Source organism: Vicia villosa, unplaced genomic scaffold (assembly GCF_029867415.1).
Source record: "Vicia villosa cultivar HV-30 ecotype Madison, WI unplaced genomic scaffold, Vvil1.0 ctg.000853F_1_1_2_unsc, whole genome shotgun sequence".
NCBI lineage: Eukaryota > Viridiplantae > Streptophyta > Magnoliopsida > Fabales > Fabaceae > Vicia > Vicia villosa.
In genome coordinates, this window is record NW_026705382.1 from 20794 (window position 1) to 40536 (window position 19743).

The following is a 19743-nucleotide window of genomic DNA, read 5'->3' on the forward strand; positions in this document are numbered from 1 at the left end:
TATTAGTATGTTATTATTGATTTAATTAAGTTAATTATTATTAGTGTTTAAGATAATATTAGTATTATTTTAGATATTATTATTAATTAATAGTATTAAACTTAATAATCATTTGGATTTATCACAAGTGATTAAGAGGTTAATTAAACAATTAAATAGATTAATTGAGTTTATTAAGGTTTTTGTTGGATTGCTGTTGTTGGACCGGAAAAAAAACAAAATAAAGGATTATGGGCCGGTTCTCTTTTCTACGTGGACCAGGGTAGTGAACCGGGTCAAACCGACCCGGTCACTATTCATCATCTTCCCCCACGCGAACCATCTGTGGTCGCCGCCCCCTAACCATCCAAACCCTAGCTTCAACTGGGAGATGCCCAGGCCCATGGATCAGATCAAAACTAAATTTAATCTTCAACAATAATCAAAATCAAATCTTCATAAAAACAAAATTGAATCAAAGATAAACAGAATCGAATCAAATCTTAATATAATCAATAATATTTTTATTAAAAAACTGAATCAATTTACATTACAGATCGAATCGTTGAATCAAACTAACAATCTAATCTAAATCTTCCTAAAATAATCTAAACCTAATGTTATAAAAGAAAGAGAGGAATATTGAGGGGGGGGGGGGTCTTTGTCTGGAAAACGAAACGCCCGCGCCGCGAGGACGAACAACCTCCACCGAACCGGTACATGCAAAGCAAAGAGAAGGAGGAGGAGATTAGAAGCACAGATCCAGAAAGAACGAACTCAAAGTCACAATCGATTGAGGTAAACACAAACATCACTTAGCTTAGGTTTTTTAACCGATGCATGCTTGTGTTTGAATCTGGGTTTCAATTGGGTTGGGGTTTTGTATTTCTGGGCTAGAATTTGTGATTTCATGGGGTTCTGGGTTCGGATTAGAAGAACGTTTGAAGTTTCCGGTTGAATATCAACCGGAAACCTGGGTTACGCGGCGGATTAAGGGGCGGTTCATGGTGGAGTTGTTGTGTTTTTTCTGGGTTTAGTCTGAAGAGAGGAGAGAACGAAGAGAGAGAAGAGAGAATTGAGAGAGGGCGGAGAAAGAAGAGAGAGAAAAAGAAACGAAAAAAGGGAAGGGAAGTAAAGGAGCATCATTTTGTATCACGTGAGAAGTCATCAGATGATGACAAGTGGCCCTCCCATGGCCACTTGTCTGCAATACTGGACATGATAAAGTATGCCATCCATGCCATGCGTCCTCAACACCAACACATGCAGACCGTCCGATCAGTCTAAGCTCAGATCCAACGTTTCACATTCTATAGCCTATCTTAACACCATACGCACACACACATTCAACCAAACGAATGCAAATATTAATTGGGCCTGGCCTGTAGCTTTTCACACCCCCAGAATTGCTATTCCTTTAACAACATACACCCCCCTTCAAAAAAAAAAATAACATTAATAATTTAATTCTATAACTCTTTTTGTTAATTGTTTATCTTGTTTAATATAATTTCTCCCCGAACCGACTATACCTATTGGTCGTATTAGGCGAGAAATAATTTTTGATTCATTTAATTTATTTATTAATAACATAATTGGATCTAATTTATTTGAAAATAATAATTTGATTAATTCTAATTCAATTCTCTCCTCGACCCGACTAAATCTATTAGTCGTATTAGACGAGAGATAAAAAATATAAAAACTTAAAATACATTTAATTTGCTGCCCGCGACGATCGAATCTATCGATCTGAGTAACCAGCAATGCCCCGTTAATCCGTTAGCTATACTGATCAAATCTATTGATCATCGCATCTAACGGTGACATATCAAATCAGGGTTGTACGCCCAAAACATTCAAAACACTTCAAATCAAACTACGGATTTTCATCCTTATTCAAAACTACGATAGGCCACTCAAAAAGCCTTAAAACCATATCAAATTCAAATTCTAAGGAGTACAACCCTGTGCCCGAACTACGGTGACTCTGATTCTCCCTAAGGAGATACGTAGACACTTGGATAACCAAGGCGAGTCCCCTTCCTCAAAATTCTAATCATGTTCAAATCTTGTCATTCACCCTATATAACTTTCTGTCACCTTTCTTTATGTTAGCCATAAAACTTGACCATTAGATTCAAAGCCATAGGAAAGGGTTGAGGGTGCCTAACACCTTCCCTCGACATGATTATAATAATCTTACCCCGATCTCTTAACTGCGTAAGGTTTCCTATTCGCCCTTTAGAATAGGTGGCGACTCTAAGTCTAAATTTTTAGGGAAGGTTGCTACAGTTGGCGACTCTGCTGGGGAAATACACTATAGGTGAATTATTATGCTCCTAAGGCTTGAGAGGGTTTAGGTTTGTGGTTAATGGTTTAGGTTTTTGGCGCGTTATAGGGTTTGGCAAATCTGCCAATTTTAGGGTTTGGGGGAAGGTTTATCTTTTTTTTAATAATAAATATTTAATTATTTATTTATTTATTGTTTTTATTTTCCTTAAATGTTTATTTGCCATATTTGTATAAAATGCTTAATTGTTATAATTTGCACTGTTGGGTTTTATATGTGATTGCTGTTAAGCCTAAGCGTGGGAGTTATAATTAAGACCAGAGGGGAACTACATCGCCTACGAATCTTGTTATAATTCCACTCAGAGTGGGTCGAATATTCTGAAAGGTCTGATACGAGGCTTGACCTTGTTGAGGGCTGGACTTGGTATTTGGCTGATCTCTCTGGGAACCTATCCCAAAAACTCAAACCTCATGGATAAAATGAGTTGTTCTAAAATCCAAAGAGACAAAAAGTCTCAGCGGCTACGAACGATCCCATGAGACCTTCTAGAACATACCAATGGGAAGGGTAGGCACCCTAAGCCGTTACGTCGAACCTATGAACCTAGGGCTTATGTGCTTATGTGTTTAACTGTACGCTTTCATTATTTCTTGTATATACCATTAATTGTTGCATTCATCATTCATCATGTGCATTCTTGGATCATATATTATAAAAAAAAAAAGATAAAAAAAAGGGGATTTATTATACTCAATCATTGGATGTGGATAAGACATAAACGCGAATAAAGCATATCATTCATGGCATGCATATCATTTTCATGGCATTGAAAGAAGATTTCTCTTTTACCTTCAGAGCAAGAGACCATTGGGAAGGATAATATAACATCCCGACCGTCTTATCAGACAAGATTTCAGCAAAAGAAGGCGATGGAACAACTAGAGCAAAACCAAGCCGCCCTTCATGAGGAAATGACCCAATTGAAAGGCACTGTTGAGGATCTCAAAGGATGAATGACCCAAATGCTGAGCTTCATGAAAGATATCAAGGATAAGCAAGACAAGGCTAAGGAGGTTCAAGACCAGTATGAGGAGATACCGAATGATGGCAACTCGTTGTTAGGATATGTTCGAGGCTATGACCCTCACAAGACAAAGGCTCACTCTTTTAAGAAGGTCACTACGACCCATAAAAAGGGAGAGGCCTCTCAAGAAGGATTTTTCCCCACTCCACAGACTAAAGGGACAACCCGCACGGTTCGCATTCCTGCTAACAAGGTCCCTAAGGATGATGATTACCTGGATCTACAATACGGAGTACAAGAGGTGGACAACACAGACCAAGCACCTCAGACACAGCAGTCTATTCCTAACTCTGGGGAAGACTCCAAGGGCGATGAACAAGTCAAGGCGCTAGAGGAGAGACTAAAGGTGGTAGAAGGATAGGGTGCTTTCGATGTGGATGCCTTCGAAATGAGTTTGGTCTCAGACTTGACTATCCCACACAAATTCAAGATTCTTGACTTCGAGAAATACAAAGGACTCACATGTCCGAGGAACCACTTGCGCATGTATGTGCGAAAAATGGCTGCCTATGCCCACGATCAAAAGCTGATGATACATTTCTTCCAAGATAGCTTAAGCGGGGCATCTGTTGACTGGTACATGCAATTGGAGAAATCCTATATCCAAAGCTGGAATGATCTTGCTAACACATTCTTGAAGCAATACAAGTACAACCTAGACATGGCACCCAACCGGATGAAATTACAAAATATGTCACAGAAGAAGGATGAATCATTCAAGGAGTATGCCCAAAGGTGGAGGGAAATGGCTTCTCGAGTCCAACCTCCCTTGATGGAAAAAGAACTGGTGGACATATTTATGGGCACTTTGCAAGGACCATATTATGATAAGATGGTCGGAAGTATATCTTCAGGGTTCTCGGACTTGGTAGTCATTGGTGAAAGGATTGAAAATGGGATAAAAAATGGGAAGATACAAGGGGCACCCTCAGGTTCCTATCACACAAAGAAGTCATATGATGGGAAAAAGGAACCCAACACTGTGGGGGCAATCCTGGTTAATCAGACCCCGACACTACAACAAAAGGATCGGCAAAAGCAACAGGGTGGCCAACGCACTTGGAGGTCAAAGCCAAAATGATCATTCACCCCGTTGCACATGCCACTGTCTCAAGCTTTGCAACATCTGCTCAGTCAGTGATCGCGACTTTACGTGCCTATAAATCTGATAACTGCAAGTGCACAGTCGTGTCGTGTAGTTTTAAAAGATATCGAATCCACAGGGACTATGAATCGATCTACCGTTATCTAAGGTTACTATGTAAAGCTAGGAGTACTAAAATTTCGATTGTTCCTAAGGGAAAGTGATTGTGAGAAAATAAAGAATAAAAAGACATGTATCAGTATGTATTTCGTTTAACTAAAGGTAATCCGAAGGTCCATTGGCTTTTGCATAATTAAATTAAAAATCTTTACTAATTCCAATTGATTAAAAATCCTCGTCTCAAACTTTCGCTCTGTTGATTCAGACTACTATCCTAATCCTAATGTACGCTTTCGCCATCCCATTAGATTTTAGAAGAGCTTTTTGGAAACAATGTAATTAATAAAATGCCTATTTTACGAGGTTGTTATCTATTTAAATCTCCTAATCTCAAACTTTCGCTCTGTTGACTCGGAGCAAGCTAATAACCCTAACGCACGCTTTCGCCATCCCGCTCGAGTGTAAAAACAATTTTTGAAAATAAATAAGTTCCAATTAGTTTTAATACGCTTTCGCCATCGTTAAAACTAATGTCCTATGTCTATTATCCAGTTAAAGTCCTCAAACTTTCGCTCTATTGGTTTTAACCTTTGACCGTCCTAAGCCCTCAAACTTTCGCTCTATTGGTTTTAAGACTTACTAATTAAACTAGACATACAAACCAAAAATAAGTGATAATTAATAAAACATAATTTAAGCCAACTTATTTCGGATCCCTACAGTTAACTTACTTTACATACCGACACCTTTAGTAATTTAGCCAGACATATTAATATGATTAAACATGCATAAATCGGTTCGGTTCATAATAATAGACATATTAAATGGCATATAATATATCATGCAATAATAATATAAATAAAGGCGGTAAATAAAAAACCTGAATTAAAATAAATCTGAATTGAATTGAATCTTGAAGTACTCGAACTTCCACCACAGGTTGGCTGGATCGTTCTTCGGAATTTAAATGGCAGAAAATAAAAACAATGAAATAAAACGATAAATCTAACGTAAGGCTAGATCTACGAAAAGTTCACAACAATTTCCAGTGTAGAAATCGTTGTGAGAAAATAAACGGTTAAATGAAGGCAAAATAAGGAAAAGCAGTTCGCGGTACAATTTCGGCAGCACTTCGTTGGCAGGAAATCGGACAGATTGGAGTGAAGTGACTGGTCCTATTTATAGGAGGGGCTTGCAGTTGCTTTGCGTGAAAAGAGGAACTTCTGCAGACCGGGACGTGGAGACGTGCGTCTCCTATTCTTCAGGGAGACTTGAGATGTGCGTCTCAAGTGGAGAGAATTTAGGGAGGTGGAGACGTGCGTCTCCCTTTTGCTGAGGTGGCAGAGACGTGCGTCTCTGCTTACTTGTATGGCTTGGGCTGTTCTCCTTCGTGGGCTGGATTGCTTCATTGAGTCTTTGGGCCTCTTTCAGCACACTTGGCCTTTAATTGCACTCCCTTTTTACTTCAGCACCCAATTTACGTCTTTTAGGCATAGAAAAGGGTCGTTTTGGCTCCATTTCTTCTCTTTTTCACAATTCGGCATAGTAAGAGTGTAAAACCTGAAACAAAGCAAAAACACGCGTAATATCGTAATAAATTAAAATAATAACCGGAAAATGCTATAAATATCTATGAATTGTAAGCTAAATATACGATATAAAATCGTGTTATCAGACTGACAAGCTAAGCTGATAACCTACGAACATCAGACCGCATGCCATCCACAAAAATGTATTCCCAAGCTGGTCCATTGACAACACCTCTTGAGTTATGGTGATCCTTGAGAGACTAGAACGAACGAAACGCTGCTTCGACAATTTCCCTTAGGAAGATACTTTCATCCCAACATAAAATCCTACAAATAGTCCATTCATTCCTACCTCTGACTTATCTGATTCTTCCTTGATCCGTTGCGCTACTCTGATTCCAACAAGCCACACACCTTGAAATCCTCTGATTCACGTTATATCCATAATTCACTTGGTTTCCATTAATACACAATAATCCATATTCCACAGTTGTCCAATTACAACACGTGCCAGAACTCCATATACATCCATCATCGACTACTACTCTTTGAAGTTGCGTACTCTCCAGAATCAAGCTTCTACTTACTCTGCCATTCCATATAGTTCATCTACCACAACTTAGGTATACGTTTCGATCTCAGGACATTGAAACCAAAAAATTCACTGACTTAGAGGTTCGTCCTTGTCACTGATTTCCACAGCGTACAACGACTATGTTTTTCCCTTCCAACAAGTTTGGTTGCTTAGTCGGTATAATAAACCCTTCAAAAACATACTGCAGCCCATGATAACTCTAGCAGTTTTACACAACTTCTACCCAACCATACACCTTCATTCTCTTAGCGCAGTATCACCTCTGATAACTCGTGTGACTTACTGATATAACAATCCTCCCATAGCCACACTCCAATCACACAGTCATCTAATGTATGTTCCATCTCTGACCTAAACTGACTTCCTCGGCGGCTGCATCCTTCATTGCGGTGCTTCTAACAGTCAGAGTGTAGCCACAGTGCAAGAAATTGCACTTTGCACTTCGAACATCTCTCTTATAAACTCCTTAGCAGTTCTCAAACCAAAATGTCCATGCTTTACCAAGATTAACAATTCTCCACTCAGAGTATCTAGCAATACCTTACCAGACACATCACACATCGAGCCGATCCAAGATACAACTTGCATATTCCATCACCGGTCGCCAATGGTACATGATATCCACTTACTATGCTGACCAGGATCTCACGACCGCACATGAGTCTCACTCTAGACACTTATGCAAGATTTCCAACTTAACACTTCACGAAACGAGAACGTCCCCAAGGTACAATCTGATACTAACTCACGCGATCACGATCACTCAGGGTCTCCATAAGTATAATATTGGATCTTGATCCATTTCACCATCGGCTGTCTAGTTATTCCTTTACTATCGAGCACGACATATGGATCCTTATCCCACATACCTTATGAGAGTTTGGATTTGTGTCTCACGAGTGCCAAATCAGAATTCCACCTTGAGCTTCAGATCACCTTTGTCCCACACATGTCGGAAAAAGGATTACTCACGCATCTTGTACACGATAGCGATACTGTGGCATTATACCCGTCTGGTAGTACCAACATGGTGGTCCAACTCCGAGGCCATGTATCTAGGTAACCTACCTCAGTGGCGTATAATGATCTCCACGCGTATCCTAAAGTCACAACCGACAAGCGTCTGAACAGGCTTTAAATAGGCTCACCGTTTCTCAAGTCCTTCGAATCACACTCCTCAGGATGCTAAAACCTGAGAGTGCTACACACCAAGGTTTACTTACTCGGAAAGCCAAAACGCCAAGCACGAAGATTTGAAGTTCAACTTCGGATTGCCATGCAGTGCATGAGATTCCAAGGATAATTCAGTCCAGATAGGAATACTATGGTTCCTAACAACCAACTCAACTGCGATCATCCTACTGACGTTCCAGATAGATCTTAGTTCTTACTCGCCTGAACGCCCAACGCCAAGCGTAGTTCTGTGGCTTCATTCGGGGTCAGACGAACAACAACTAACAAGAACTTAGGTTACTGCATTTCACGCTTCTACATCATTTCATATTCCATCTAGCGTAGTTCTAGAACTTAAATACAAAAGGATAAGAATAGAAATACACATCCTCTTCTACCGACTGGTATTCAAGCTTCGCCCAATCGTAAGTTACCACATCCGCACCTTCCATCAACCTTTACTAGGTAACCACTCTCGCTTAGGGTACGTCAAGTTGAATCAGGGTCTAATACTCCGCCCTCCAATTACTGTCCGTACCAGCGTAATAAAAAAGGTCTAACTCTTTTATCCGCATTTCCTGCGGTCATTCTGTCCTATCAGCTCACCCGTCACACTTAACACCAGCAGCATCATCAGTATTGAATCCTACTAATTCCCAGCTCAACACCTTCGGAGAATCTCACTTACAAGGCTCCTACTCAATCCTATTGGGATTTCCCTGGCTATTATCAAGACTTAGAGAAAGCTTCACTTCTTCCAATCAGAATCCTGGGGGTTCTAGTTGTCTCCATCCACACCTTGGTAGTTCGGGTATTACTCCTTTGTGTCAAACGCTCCTCTTAATTCTGACAATTCCAATATTCCTTCTACTTACGTCGTCCAATTAATCCAGCTTCCATATATAATTCACCACCCAACTAATCCTTGCTACTTGGGTTCATAACACTTACAGGTTTACGAGTCCTCGTGGCGGCTCTGCCGTAATTCTACTGTCTCATACTCAGTCGATGAGTTGATCAAGTTCAACAACTGAATGAGATATCAGTAAAATCAGGCTGGCAACGCACACTTGAGAGGAGGAAAAAGAATTGCTAGTGATGTCTCATGGCTCGGCCGAGAATCGACCTGCTCTGATACCAACTGTAACACCCCATACATAACTGACTAGTATATTATGCATGAAACGTTAAAATTGATATTGAGTACATACAAAAGCTAAAGTTGATTGGGGTGAGATTACTAAATCTCAGTGAGTCCTCCTATCCTATGGGTCCACTCGGATCTACAGGGTACATGCATCAAAAACCGAATCCACCATTGATCCGGGGTTGTCCTCACATCCGGTACAAATACGGAGCAAACACATGATTCGTCCACCATAGGAGTCATCATATCACAAGTACACAAATAGTATACAAACACGTATGCAGACCCATACCCATGTACGGGGAATCCAGAAGTGTAACAACCTCGGCTAGATTATGGAATAAATGCATCCTCGATGAGTAACCTCCTGCCTATATGTCAAGGGACTTGTACAAGCACACTGCAAGACGGTTAAACGGTTTGCACGAGTCTAAATGGCCGCGAGATGACTTTTGCCTAAATGGCGTCATTGTTCCGTTAACCTTCTTCACGCTAGTGAGTTACGCCGAGTACAAACCGCCACCTTGACGCCTGAGCCCATCGGGCGAAAGCCTAGTATTAGTCTACGTGACTTTACTAGAGGTGAGTTACCACATTATGCATTAGCCTACATAGCCGCATAACCCCACCATACCGAGCACGCATGTGTGTTAACGGCAAGTGAGTAAAACCTCGTACGGAAACTCACAAGCACACTGCAACGGTAACTCAGATGCACACCATATCGAACAATACACATGAACGGGTTATTCCATTGGACTACACGGTCCGGGAGGGCTCATAGACTACACGGTCAGAGCAGCGTCCCAATCTAGCCTTTCGGCCACTTCGATTCAAGCATACAGAAATATGACATAAAGTCAAGGTCACAAACAAAGCAATCAATCCAATCGTTTAACCAAAACGATGGAGTCCATAGATTTTCATGTATAAAACATAATGGCATAACGTTTTCAAATATGGGTATCACAATCATAATAAGCAATAAACAAACTATGTCATGCTTAACATAAGAATTATTAATCAATTGGTAAAGACATAAGTTCCCATACTAATTCATTGATTCACTAAGTGGGGTTCCACTATGGTTAAATCAAACATTCTGCTTTGGGTACCAATTTTATTAGAAAGTACATGTCGCTAACTTTCCAACGATATAAAGTTTGCGTAATTCCGATACCCGAGCCGAAAGTTACGAATTTCCGAAGTTTGCTGATTTTTGCACTTTTGCCCAGGGTAATCGGTTACCCAGAAGCCAGTAACCGGTTACTGGCATGCAAAATGCCCAATAACGCAATTTTCTACAGAGTAACCGGTTACCCAAATGCCAGTAACCGATTACCCTGAAGCAGAATCAATTTTCTGCATTTCTAAGGGTTCTAAACCTAATACAACTTCAATCCAAACACCTCTAACATCTCAATATTATATCAAGTCAAATTCTAAACCAAATCCAAACATCTCAATGTTCTAAAGGAGTCCAAATCATGTAATATCAGCTATTAGTAGTAATTAATATGGAACACAACATACTATCAACATGCAATATAGCTTTATCATCAAGAACTCATATCACCAACTAGTCTAACATGCATCAAGTTTATCTCACCATAACCCCATTACATGCAACACCCCCAAGTCACTATCTAAGGACTCACCTTGCATCAATGGAGCTTTGGATGCTGAACATGCTGCAATTGAGCTCCTAACTTGACCAAAATTCCAACTCCAAATTCATCAAACCCGTATCCACTCTTTAACACACAATCAGCATGCATGTCCCAACTTCAAGATCAGTTTTCTCCTCCAAAACAGAAGCTATGAACGCGAACCATAGGTGCAAATCGAAGAGAAATTCGTTAGCTTTCCAATGGGACCAGAATCGTTACGATCGGAGTTACGAGCAAAGAGATATACCTGATTTAGTGGAGGCTGTACCCAAGGTGCGAAAATGGAGTTTGTGAGAGAGAACATACACTTCTCTTCTTTCTCTCTTCCTTCTTCCACTATCAAAAACTGATCTACAATCCAAACAATGTCTTAAGCCCATGCAATAGAGTTAAATGTCCATAATGCCCTTCAACTAAGTGGTAATTACCAATATGCCACTTAGTTGGATTCTAACTAATCCACTTACTTTCTTATGGTCACACTTGGTATATGTATATTACTACTCATCCAAATGGAACAAGGCTAATGTATCCTTTAATTATCATTTTACCAATTAGTGACAATTACCGGTGTCGGAGAGTCGGGGTATTACATTAATAAAATTAATCCGCGCATCGCGCGGGTAGCCGTCTAGTTTGTCACAATATTAGAGTCCTTAGTATTTTTAAAAATACTATTAATAGAAATATTACTATATTTATATTTATATTTATTTTTATATTTAACTAACTATTTAATTAACATGTTATTGAAATCCCTTGAAAATAGGGCAACTTTTCAATTCCCAGCGTAATTACCAACGTGACATGCATAAATGAAATTGTAGTGAAAAATGTAAAGACGATAAACACTTACCAATGCAAATAATAAAAACCCTCCACTATAATGATCAAAACCCTCCACTATAAATATCAAGCAATATGCAATGGATATGCAACAATCAAAACGTTTCAAAACCCTTCTCTTTTTTCTGACAACATTTTTTATTTATTTAATTGACAATTAAAATAAAAATAAAAAACAATATATGGTATGATCAAGAAAAGGGACGGTCAATTTTATCCTTAGGTTTTATATTTTTCTTTTTTTGGTAGACCTTTTCTATTTCTATTTTTTAAATATAGGAAATTAAAAAGTTTTTTATTATGAATCGAATATTATTCTAATGAAGAGAGAATTTTTTTTATTAGACTTTTTGCATATAAATTGTTTTCAATGTACACTTGACTACAATTACATCCTACAAAATAATTTGACCACAGTTATTTGAAGGGTTAATAGTAGTTTACACCCCTGTAATATGAGCGTGTTTCGGTTTACCCCTACTGTTGCCAATGGTAGGTTTTGGCAACGATTTTTTTGAAAAAACCGTTGCCAAAAGGCAGGGAGGGGAAAAAAAGAAAAATTCGCTAACATTACAGGGGTGAATTACTATTAATCCTTATTTGAAATATTAATACATACATGTTTTTAAGTACTTTTATTGCAAAATTTATGAAAAATATTCATTATAATTATAAATATTTTTTTAAGAAATTAATGTATGTATTACTATTAATCTTATAATTTATTAAAATATTACTTTACATATATCTCTTCAAATTTTTGAAAATATTACTACTAATACTATTTAAAACAACATTAATTAAAAAAATTATAATCAAATGAATACACTCAATTTAAATAATTGTACTGGTCCAACTAATTTGATACCAGTTTCAATTTACTACTACTCATTCCATTAAATTTATATAATTAATATTAATATCAATTTAAATGGTTATGTTAAAATTATTTAATTATATATAAAACTAGTAGTTAGACCCGTGCGAGGCACGGGTTAACTATTTTCTAAGTAAAACAAATATAGATTAATTGTTTAGAAATTTCACTTATAGTTTATAAATATATTGATATAAATAATTTTGATATAAGTTGTTTTTGTAATTTAAAATATAAATTAATTATTTTGATCTTTTATAATATTATAAATTTGGATAAAAATATCAAATACAAAAATATCATTTATTTATAACATCAAATTAATAATTAAAGTAGAAAATAAGTATAAATGTGAAATTAAAATAGAAAAATAATTTTTTTTATAAATGGTAGAAGATAAATAAATTTAATTATAAAGCTATATAAATCAAAGAGCCAAGGAGATAAATACTTCAATCCATCTTTTAAATTCCTATCTTATATTATTCCAGTTCTTCAATAATTTTTTAACAAAAAAAATTAATTAAAACTTCTATATTTAAAAGTGAAAAATACTTCTTTAGTTTTTAAAATATAAAATTGTCACATAAAATTCTTTTGTAACGGTTGTGTTTTGAAATAAAATTCTTTAATATCAAAAGTTATTTCAATTTACTACAAATCTAAAATTACCTAAAAATGAAATACATTAATAGTACATTTATTATAATTAATTAAATTTAAAGATTAAAAAAATTATAAAAGAAGATAGAAAATTAATTAAGGAAAATCCAGGTATAATTTTGAAAATATTATTAATTAAATAAAATTGATTCATTTAATATTAATTGGTAGTTTTGATTGATTTAATATTTTATAGATTTAATGACATGATTAATTATAATGTTCAAATTGTTAATAAATTTAAAAATTAGTCAAAAAAATATTAACTTAGAATTCGACATTCTAATATTATATGAAGTGTTTATAATAATAATACTAATAATAAGAGGAGGGATGTATTTAATTATAATAATAATTAAATATATGTTTTACGTAATAAATTTATATTATGTCATTCACTAAAACAAAAAGAAAAAGTTATATATTATCGTCAAACTACATTAAACTACATTAGCCTTTAAAATTATTTACACTCACAATTATTAATAAATGATTCTTATGATATTTGAAAATAAAAAAATTAAATGATAATGAAATATATCAAATTAATTGATTGATCGTTATTAAGTATAGTAAAAGAAAAGAAATTGTCCAAATTTTACCATATCAAATTTTATTGTAACAAATTTGTGAACTAATCAAATATTTTTAGAATAATTATTAACATTCTATTTTAAAAAATACAAATTTTGTTGATAAACATATATTTTAATATAATTTATTACATTTTAATGGTGTTTATAATTATAGTTAAAAAATTATATATTTTTTTAAAAAATATCACAAATAAATATAGTCCATAGACACAAATTGTTATATATTATGTTATACGTATGAAATTTACTTTTCATGCACACTAAACTTTATGCATATATATATAAAAAGGGTTTTTCTAACCTATGCAACCTTGCATAGGATAAGAGACAATTAATACACCATTTTTTTATATATAAATTACCATATTTATATTTATTTATGTTCATCCATTAATTGGGTAGAAGAGAGAAAATATAAAAGATTACTTTTCAACAGAAAAATAATTAATATGAAAATTTATATGAAAAGAAATAGTGTATTAATTGCCCTTATTCTATGCAATATTACATAGGTTAGAAAGAATTTTATAATTCGAATGTAATATCATAGTCAATATTTGTTTATATTTTTTTTTGACTTTATTGCTCTCTGGTTTTTAGGAAAAACAGCTCTATGAATTCATAGTTTACGAAATAACGTACCTTTTTGATGGATTATCATGATGCTTTATGGTTTAATATGTATCATAATCATTATGAAGTAAGTAATGTTTTTTTATCTGAGTAATTGACTTAAAATTGAAATTAATTTTCATTATTCATTGAAAATAAAATTTATTTATAATATTGAAAATGATATTAATTGTATAATTTTATATATAATTAAATAATTTTAACATAACCATTTAAATTGATATTAATATCAATTATATAAATTTAATGGAATGAGTAGTAGTAAATTGAAACTGGTATCAAATTAGTTGAACCAATACAATTATTTAAATTGAGTGTATTCATTTGATTATAGTTTTTTTAATTAATGTTGTTTTAAATAGTATTAGTAGTAATATTTTCAAAAATTTGAAGAGATATATGTAAAGTAATATTTTAATAAATTATAAGATTAATAGTAATACATACATTTAATTTCTTAAAAAAATATTTATAATTAGAATGAATATTTTTCATAAATTTTGCAATAAAAGTACTTAAAAACATGTATGTATTAATATTTCAAATAACTGTGGTCAAATTATTTTGTAGGATGTAATTGTAGTCAAGTGTACATTGAAAACTATTTATATGCAAAAGTCTAATAAAAAAATTCTCTCTTCGTTAGATAAATATTCGATTTATAATAAAAAACTTTTTAATTTCCTATATTTAAAAAATAGAAATAGAAAAGATCTACCAAAAAAAGAAAAATATAAAACCTAAGGATAAAATTGACCGTCCATTTTCTTGATCATACTATATATTGTTTTTTATTTTTATTTTAATTGTCAATTAAATAAATAAAAAATGTTGTCAGAAAAAAGAGAAGGGTTTTGAAACGTTTTGATTTTTGCATATCCATTGCATATTGCTTGATATTTATAGTGAAGGGTTTTGATAATTATAGTGAAGGATTTTTATTATTTGCATTGGTAAGTGTTTGTCGTCTTTACATTTTCCACTGCAATTTCATTTATGCATGTCACGTTGGTAATTACGCTGGTAATTGAAAAGTTGCCCTATTTTCAAGGGATTTCAATAACATGTTAATTAAATAGTTAGTTAAATATAAATATAAATATAGTAATATTTCTATTAATAGTATTTTTAAAAATACTAAGGACTCTAATATTGTGACAAATGACAAACTTGCCAAAATACTCATTTTGGTTTATTATATTGTATGATTATACAATTAATATCATTTTCAATATTATAAATAAATTTTATTTTCAATGAATAATGAAAATTAATTTCAATTTTAAGTCAATTACTCAAATAAAAAAACATTACTTACTTCATAATGATTATGATACATATTAAACCATAAAGCATCATGATAATCCATCAAAAAGGTACGTCAGTTCGTAAACTATAAATTCATAGAGCTGTTTTTCCTAAGAACCAGAGAGCAATAAAGTCAAAAGAAAATATAAACAAATATTGACTATGATATTACATTCGAATTATAAAATTCTTTCTAATCTATATAACATTGCATAGAATAAGGGCAATTAATACACTATTTCTTTCCATATAAATTTTTATATTAATTATTTTTCTGTTGAAAAGTAATATTTTATATTTTCTCTCTCCTACCCAATTAATGGATGAACATAAATAAATATAAATATGTTAATTTATATATAAAAAAGTGGTGTATTAATTATCTCTTATCCTATGCAAGGTTGCATAGGTTAGAAAAATCCTTTTTATATATGCATAAAGTTTAGTGTGTAAATTTCATATGTATAACATAATATATAACAATTTGTGTCTATGGACTATATTTATTTGTGATATTTTTTTAAAAAATATATAATTTTTTAACTATAATTATAAACACCATTAAAATGTAATAAATTATATTAAAATATATGTTTATCAACAAAATTTGTATTTTTAAAAATAGAAAGTTAATAATTATTCTAAAAGTATTTGATTAGTTCACAAATTTGTTACAATAAAATTTGATATGGTAAAATTTGGACAATTTCTTTTCTTTTACTATACTTAATAACGATCAATCAATTAATTTGATATATTTCATTATCATTTAATTATTTTATTTTCAAATATCATAAGAATCATTTATTAATAATTGTGAGTGTAAATAATTTTAAAGGCTAATGTAGTTTAATGTAGTTTGACGATAATATATAACTTTTTCTTTTTGTTTTAGTGAATGACATAATATAATTTTATTAAGTAAAACATATATTTAATTATTATTATAATTAAATACATCCCTCCTCTTATTATTAGTATTATTATTATAAACACTTCATATAATATTAGAATGTCAAATTCTAAGTTAACATTTTTTTGACTAATTTTTAAATTTATTAAAAATTTGATCATTATAATTAATCATGCCATTAAATCTATAAAATATTAAATCAATCAAAATTACCAATTATTATTAAATGAATCATTTTTGTTTAATTAATAATATTTTTAAAATTATACCTGGATTTTCCTTAATTAATTTTCTATCTTCTTTTATAATTTTTTTAATCTTTAAATTTAATTAATTATAATAAATGTACTATTAATGTATTTCATTTTTAGGTAATTTTGGATTTGTAGTAAATTGAAATAACTTTTGATATTAAAGAATTTTATTTCAAAACACAACCGTTACAAAAGAATTTTATGTGACAATTTTATATTTTAAAAACTAAAGAAGTATTTTTCACTTTTAAATATAGAAGTTTTAATTAATTTTTTTTTTGTTAAAAAATTATTGAAGAACTTGAATAATATAAGATAGGAATTTAAAAGATGGATTGAAGTATTTATCTCCTCGGCTCTTTGATTTATATAGCTTTATAATTAAATTTATTTATCTTCTACCATTTATAAAAAAAAATTATTTTTCTATTTTAATTTCACATTTATACTTATTTTCTACTTTAATTATTAATTTGATGTTATAAATAAATAATATTTTTGTATTTGATATTTTTATCTAAATTTATTTTAAACTGTTAAATAATATTATAAAAGATTAAAATAATTAATTTATATTTTAAATTACAAAAACAACTTATATCAAAATTATTTATATCAATATATTTATAAACTATAAGTGAAATTTCTAAACAATTAATCTATATTTGTTTTACTTACTTAGAAAATAGTTAACCCGTGCCGCGCACGGGTCTAACTACTAACTTCTAGTATAATATTATTTTACTAATTCATCCAATCAAATAACAACCAATAAAATTTACATCAAAGAGTATTTTAATCGACACTATTCTCCACGCGCCTTCCTTAAATATCGAGAACCTATTCCTTTTCATCACTTCACTCTGCCATCTTCAATCCAAACCCAAAACCCTAATCTCAAATCTCCATGGCACCACCAAAGCGACTCCGCATCACTCCGCTCGACGATCCACCCACCGCCTCCTCTTCCTCCGATGAAGACCAACCACCTTCCTCCAAAAAGCCAGAAGATGATGTAGTCGATGAAGAAGATTCAGAAGAAGCAGGAGAAGAAACTGATCAGAATGAAGAAGATGATGAAGATGAAGATGAAGGTTCTTCATCCGAAGAAGAACAAGTTCAACCTCCTTCCAAAAATCCTCCACCTTCTACCCCAATCTCAAACCCTAAACCCGACTCCGGCTCCAAATTGGAATCTGGTGCCGAATCCGGATCAGAATCCGGATCCGAATCTGATAGTGAACAAGAACCTACTCCACCTAACGCCAAAGTCAAGCCTCTCGCATCAAAGCCCATGAAAACCCAAGCCCAATCTACTCCTGTACCGGCCAGATCTGGAACAAAGCGTGCAAACGAAAACGGTTCCAAATCTGCTAAGAAGAAAACAACCGCCACCGGCGGTGGTTCTGAAAACGAGGCGGATGGAGACGGTGACGTGAAAATGACCGGGGAAGACTCAAAGAAGATGAATCAGAGAGTCTTCACTGAAGGAGACGAGATTGCCATTCTGAAAGGTCTTGCTGACTTCATTTCCAAAACTGGAAAGGATCCGATGAAGGACCTGGTCGGATTTCATAGTTTTGTGAAGAAATCTATTCACAGGGATGCGACTACCGAACAGCTGAAGCGGAAGGTCCGTGGTTTGAAGATGAAGTTCAAAGACGGTGGTAGTTTCACTAAAGAGCATGATAAGAAAGCTTTTGAACTTTCCAAAAAGGTTTGGGGCAATACTGAAGGCAATAATAACGTAGGCAATGAAGGGGAAGCTCCGGTGAGAAACAATGGTTCTGCTAAGAAAGAAAAAGTTGTCAAGAATGGTGCTCGAAAAGATGAGGGTGGTGTTGATAGAAGCTTGGCTTTGAGTGAAATGCGTAGATTTGATGAAGCTGCGGGGTTATCCTTGTTGAACGTGAATGCTATGGAAAGGGGAATAGGATTGTTGGAGGAGTCCATGGTTGATGAGTTTAACGAGGGATGGAGAAAGGTTCAAATTGCGGAGATGGAACTGTTTGTGACCCGGGGGCAACTGGTTACGGATCAGGCTAGGATAGCATTGGACGCGTTGAAGAAGACGCGTTGAAGAAGTCTATCAGTTAGGGTTGTCTTGAGGTTAATTTTGTGGCTAATCCGGTAAAGGTTCTGAACAATTAATTAGGGTTATCTTAGGGTTAATTTTGTTGCTAATATGGTACATGTTTTGGATATGTTCTCTTTTTTATTTATGCAGTGATTTTGTGGTTATCTTATGATCATTTGGTTTGACAACTGCAGATGAATGATGAATGTATTATGACTTTTTCTTATGAAATTATTGTGGTTGTTTGATCCTTTGATTATTGTTTATATGAAATTGTTATGGTTTATAAATTTTGAATATTGTGATTGCTCAACATGCAAAGATATTATGTAATTTTTATGGTTGTAATGTTATGCCAACATGTTTGTACATGTGGTTTGATAGAGCTTAGTCTCTGGCTTAAACAGATTGGAAGTTCCTGAAATGAATTTCAGATTTGCACTTCATGTGTAGAATACCTTCAGTGTGAGTGTTTGTTTGAACAAGAGGTGAAGCCTTTTTTGTTATGGCAGCTAAACTTTGCTTTATGTGTTGAGTTCGTATTTAGATTTATAGTGTTTTTGTGTGTGCTTATTATATCGATTTATAGTTGGTTTAGCACTATTAAAACATCGAGCTATTCCCATCTGGGTTCTAGAGGCATGATATGAGAATCAAACAGTGTTTGCTAGTGCTACTATTAATGGGTGACTTCAGTAGTATCTTGTTCTTGTACTTATTTTTATCTTGTGTCTTTGAGTTGTATATTCAAGTGTATTTTAAATTTTTCCCACCTGGATAATGTTAAGAATCATTGTATCAATCTTATTTCACCCGGTCCTATTTTCAAACGTATAGAAAGTGTTGATAGATCAATAAACGAATGCAGCAAACTTAGGAGCCATCCGCAGCACATCTAA

The 19743-nt window shown here is 33.5% G+C and overlaps 1 protein-coding gene across 1 annotated transcript; it reads left to right on the plus strand.

Moving 5' to 3' along the window:
• Positions 1-17606: 17606 nt before the first annotated feature.
• Positions 17607-19095, plus strand: LOC131631648 (GLABROUS1 enhancer-binding protein-like). Its single transcript, XM_058902419.1, has one exon. The coding sequence runs from the start codon at positions 17675-17677 to the stop codon at positions 18845-18847; it is 1173 nt and encodes a 390-aa protein (XP_058758402.1). The 5' UTR covers positions 17607-17674; the 3' UTR covers positions 18848-19095.
• Positions 19096-19743: the final 648 nt, after the last annotated feature.